The sequence below is a fragment of the Saprolegnia parasitica genome (assembly GCF_000151545.1).
Source record: "Saprolegnia parasitica CBS 223.65 unplaced genomic scaffold supercont2.304, whole genome shotgun sequence".
In the NCBI taxonomy this organism is placed as follows: domain Eukaryota; phylum Oomycota; class Saprolegniomycetes; order Saprolegniales; family Saprolegniaceae; genus Saprolegnia; species Saprolegnia parasitica.
The window spans coordinates 11000-13449 of NW_012156698.1; the positions used below are offsets into that span (position 1 = coordinate 11000).

Genomic DNA, 2450 nt, shown 5'->3' on the forward strand with positions numbered 1-2450 from the left:
CTGTTTGAGCTCTAGTCTAGTGGTCTAGTGGTAGTTGATGGTTTAGGGTTGCGCGATGATGGGGTGGCCGAGCGCATTATCCGGAAGGTGCGATCCGGATTTCTATCCGGATGACGATATGTTATCCGGACAGAAAGGCCATTGTTCGACATGGCCAACTCGCGCTATGAGTACGTGCGGCAGTTTGAGCTGCCGGACCCGGTCCTGCGCAACACGTGGATCGTCGTGCGCGTCGACGGCAAAGGCTTCCACAAGTACGAAGTGGCCTATTCTGTCTATGGATGTACAACTTGTCTATATTGGATATCGTAGGTTCACGGACGCCCACGGCTATGCCAAGCCCAACGATGTCCGTGGCCTGCACCTGATGAACAAGGTGACAGTTTTGCGGACCGACGCAAATTGACACGTGGCGTAGGCAGCCACCTGCGTGTGCCAAGAGTTTGGGGACATCCTCCTCGCGTACGGCCAGAGCGACGAGTACAGCTTCGTGCTCTCGGTAGACTGCTTCGCTTCCAAGCGTCTCTCACGTGCCATGGTGGTCGTAGAAGAGCAGCAGCTTGTACAGCCGCCGGTCGACCAAGCTCGCGTCGACCTTTGTCTCACTCTTCACGTCGTCGTTTGTGTTTTACTGGTCGGCCTTCTTTGGCGACGTGCCGCTGCAGTACCCGCCAGCGTTTGACTCGCGCGTCGTCTGCTACCCATCGGCCAAGGTACCTGGCCTATGTAGAAAGGACGTCGTCGATGGCGCGCGTATTAGAACTTGCGCGACTATCTGGCGTGGCGTCAAGTCGACTGCCACATCAACAACATGTACAACACGTGCTTTTGGCGGCTGGTGGAGAGCGGTACTAGAGATGCTTCTCGGCGGACTTGACTCGATTGATGTGCTCAGGCGAGTCCAAACAAGCAGCGGAAGCGACGCTGTGCAAGACGCTGGCCAAAGACAAGCAAGAGCTCCTCTTCTCTCGCTTCGACCTCAACTACAACGATGTCGACGCCATTTACAAGCGAGGCTCGTTGGTGCTGCGTGAGGCCAAGACGCTCGTGGTCGTCCACGACGACGTGGTCAAAGACGGCTTCTGGGCCGCGCGTCCGGGCTTCCTCACCGACTAGCGCTGCTTTGTCGACATGTCTCACTGAATATTCGCCAAATCCAATGTCGAGCATCCAACAACCGTGAACGATGCATTAGGTAGCTAGGCTCGACCGACGCAGTTGGCGTAAAAGACGGGCGTCGCCACCCAGTCGGCAAATATCGACTCGATGCCCACGTCCTGCGTCAGCACATGCAGCGTCTCGAGCATGTCGCCTTCGCGTGCAATGGCACTTTGGATCGTCTGGTAGTACCAGCCGCCGCGGGTCTCGGCGAGGACACCGGCGCGGTCCAAGCTCCACGCAACGATGCGGAGGCCGGCGGCTTTGGCGTGCTCTGCGTACGCCGACGGCACGATGCGGCCATCCATGTCGTTCGTCGCCAAGAGGGCCCAAATGGGCGGCGCCACAATGTTGATGCCGGACGCCTTGTAGTCCAAAAGTTGGTCGCGTGACGGCAGCTCGTCGACCGTTTTGGCGTTTTCGAGGTACACCGCGTTGACGCCGAACGCCGGGTGCGCGGCCAGCCAGTAGACAATGTCGTCGTACGCGAACGCTTGAGGAAAGACGTGCGACGGCGGAATGGCGGCGTCAATGTACTCCTGGACAATTTTGTCGGCAAAGGCGTGGCGCGAAAAGCCGTGGAAGGGCATGTCGACGATCGGCTCTTTGAGCTCGGGCGTCATCTGCACACCGTGGGCGGTAAAGAGCGCGATGCTCTCGGCATGCGTCATGAGCGTTCCGCTGGTCGGACCTGCGTACAGATCCGTGCGCCACGTCGGCGTGCCGGCCACGTACTCTTCGGCCGTCGTTGCCTTGGGATTGAAGCCATCCATTTTGCCGCGGAGCGTCTTGAACTCGGCGAGGGTGATGTCGGTCGTTCGACACTCGGCCGTCGCGTTCTCGCCGCTCGCGGCGTTGTACGGTGTGAACGGGCCATGGCACTTGGCGGCGAGCGGCGTGAGCAAGATGTTGGTCGTCGTGTGCAGATCGTTCATGCTATGGCGACACACGAGCCCATGGTCGCGCGTGAACGCCACGTCGCACTCGACGCGGCCCGCGCCCATGCGGATCGCCGCGAGGTACGACTCGCGCGTGTGCTCTGGGAACTGCAGGCACGCGCCGCGGTGGCCAATGGCGAACGGCGTCCGATGCACGTCCATGGGGCCGTCGGCGCAGGCTCGCAGTGTCGCTCGCAGCGGCGAATCGGCCATGTCCTCGAGAAGAAAGTACGGCCGAACCCCGAGCTCGACGCGGGCAGGCGCGGGTCCACGCACGTGATGCAGAGCCGCCAGCTGCTGCCACGGCGACGCGACCGCCGACCAGACGGTGCCCCCTCGCGCCCAAGGTAGCGA

At 61.0% G+C, this 2450-nt stretch overlaps 2 protein-coding genes across 2 annotated transcripts; one reads left to right on the forward strand and one right to left on the reverse strand.

The window, feature by feature from the left end:
• Positions 1 to 150: 150 nt before the first annotated feature.
• On the forward strand, positions 151 to 1172 carry SPRG_16419 (hypothetical protein; the record flags this gene model as incomplete). Its single annotated transcript, XM_012355776.1, has 6 exons — positions 151 to 254; positions 313 to 376; positions 419 to 499; positions 549 to 713; positions 761 to 848; positions 896 to 1172. The coding sequence occupies 6 exons, from the start codon at positions 151 to 153 to the stop codon at positions 1114 to 1116; spliced, it is 723 nt and encodes a 240-aa protein (XP_012211166.1). The 3' UTR covers positions 1117 to 1172.
• Positions 1173 to 1199: 27 nt separating this feature from the next.
• SPRG_16420 (hypothetical protein) lies at positions 1200 to 2342 on the reverse strand (the record flags this gene model as incomplete). The annotated part of the gene is made up of 1 exon (XM_012355777.1): positions 1200 to 2342. A coding segment is annotated over one exon (1143 nt), but the record flags the coding sequence as incomplete, so codon positions are not given.
• Positions 2343 to 2450: the final 108 nt, after the last annotated feature.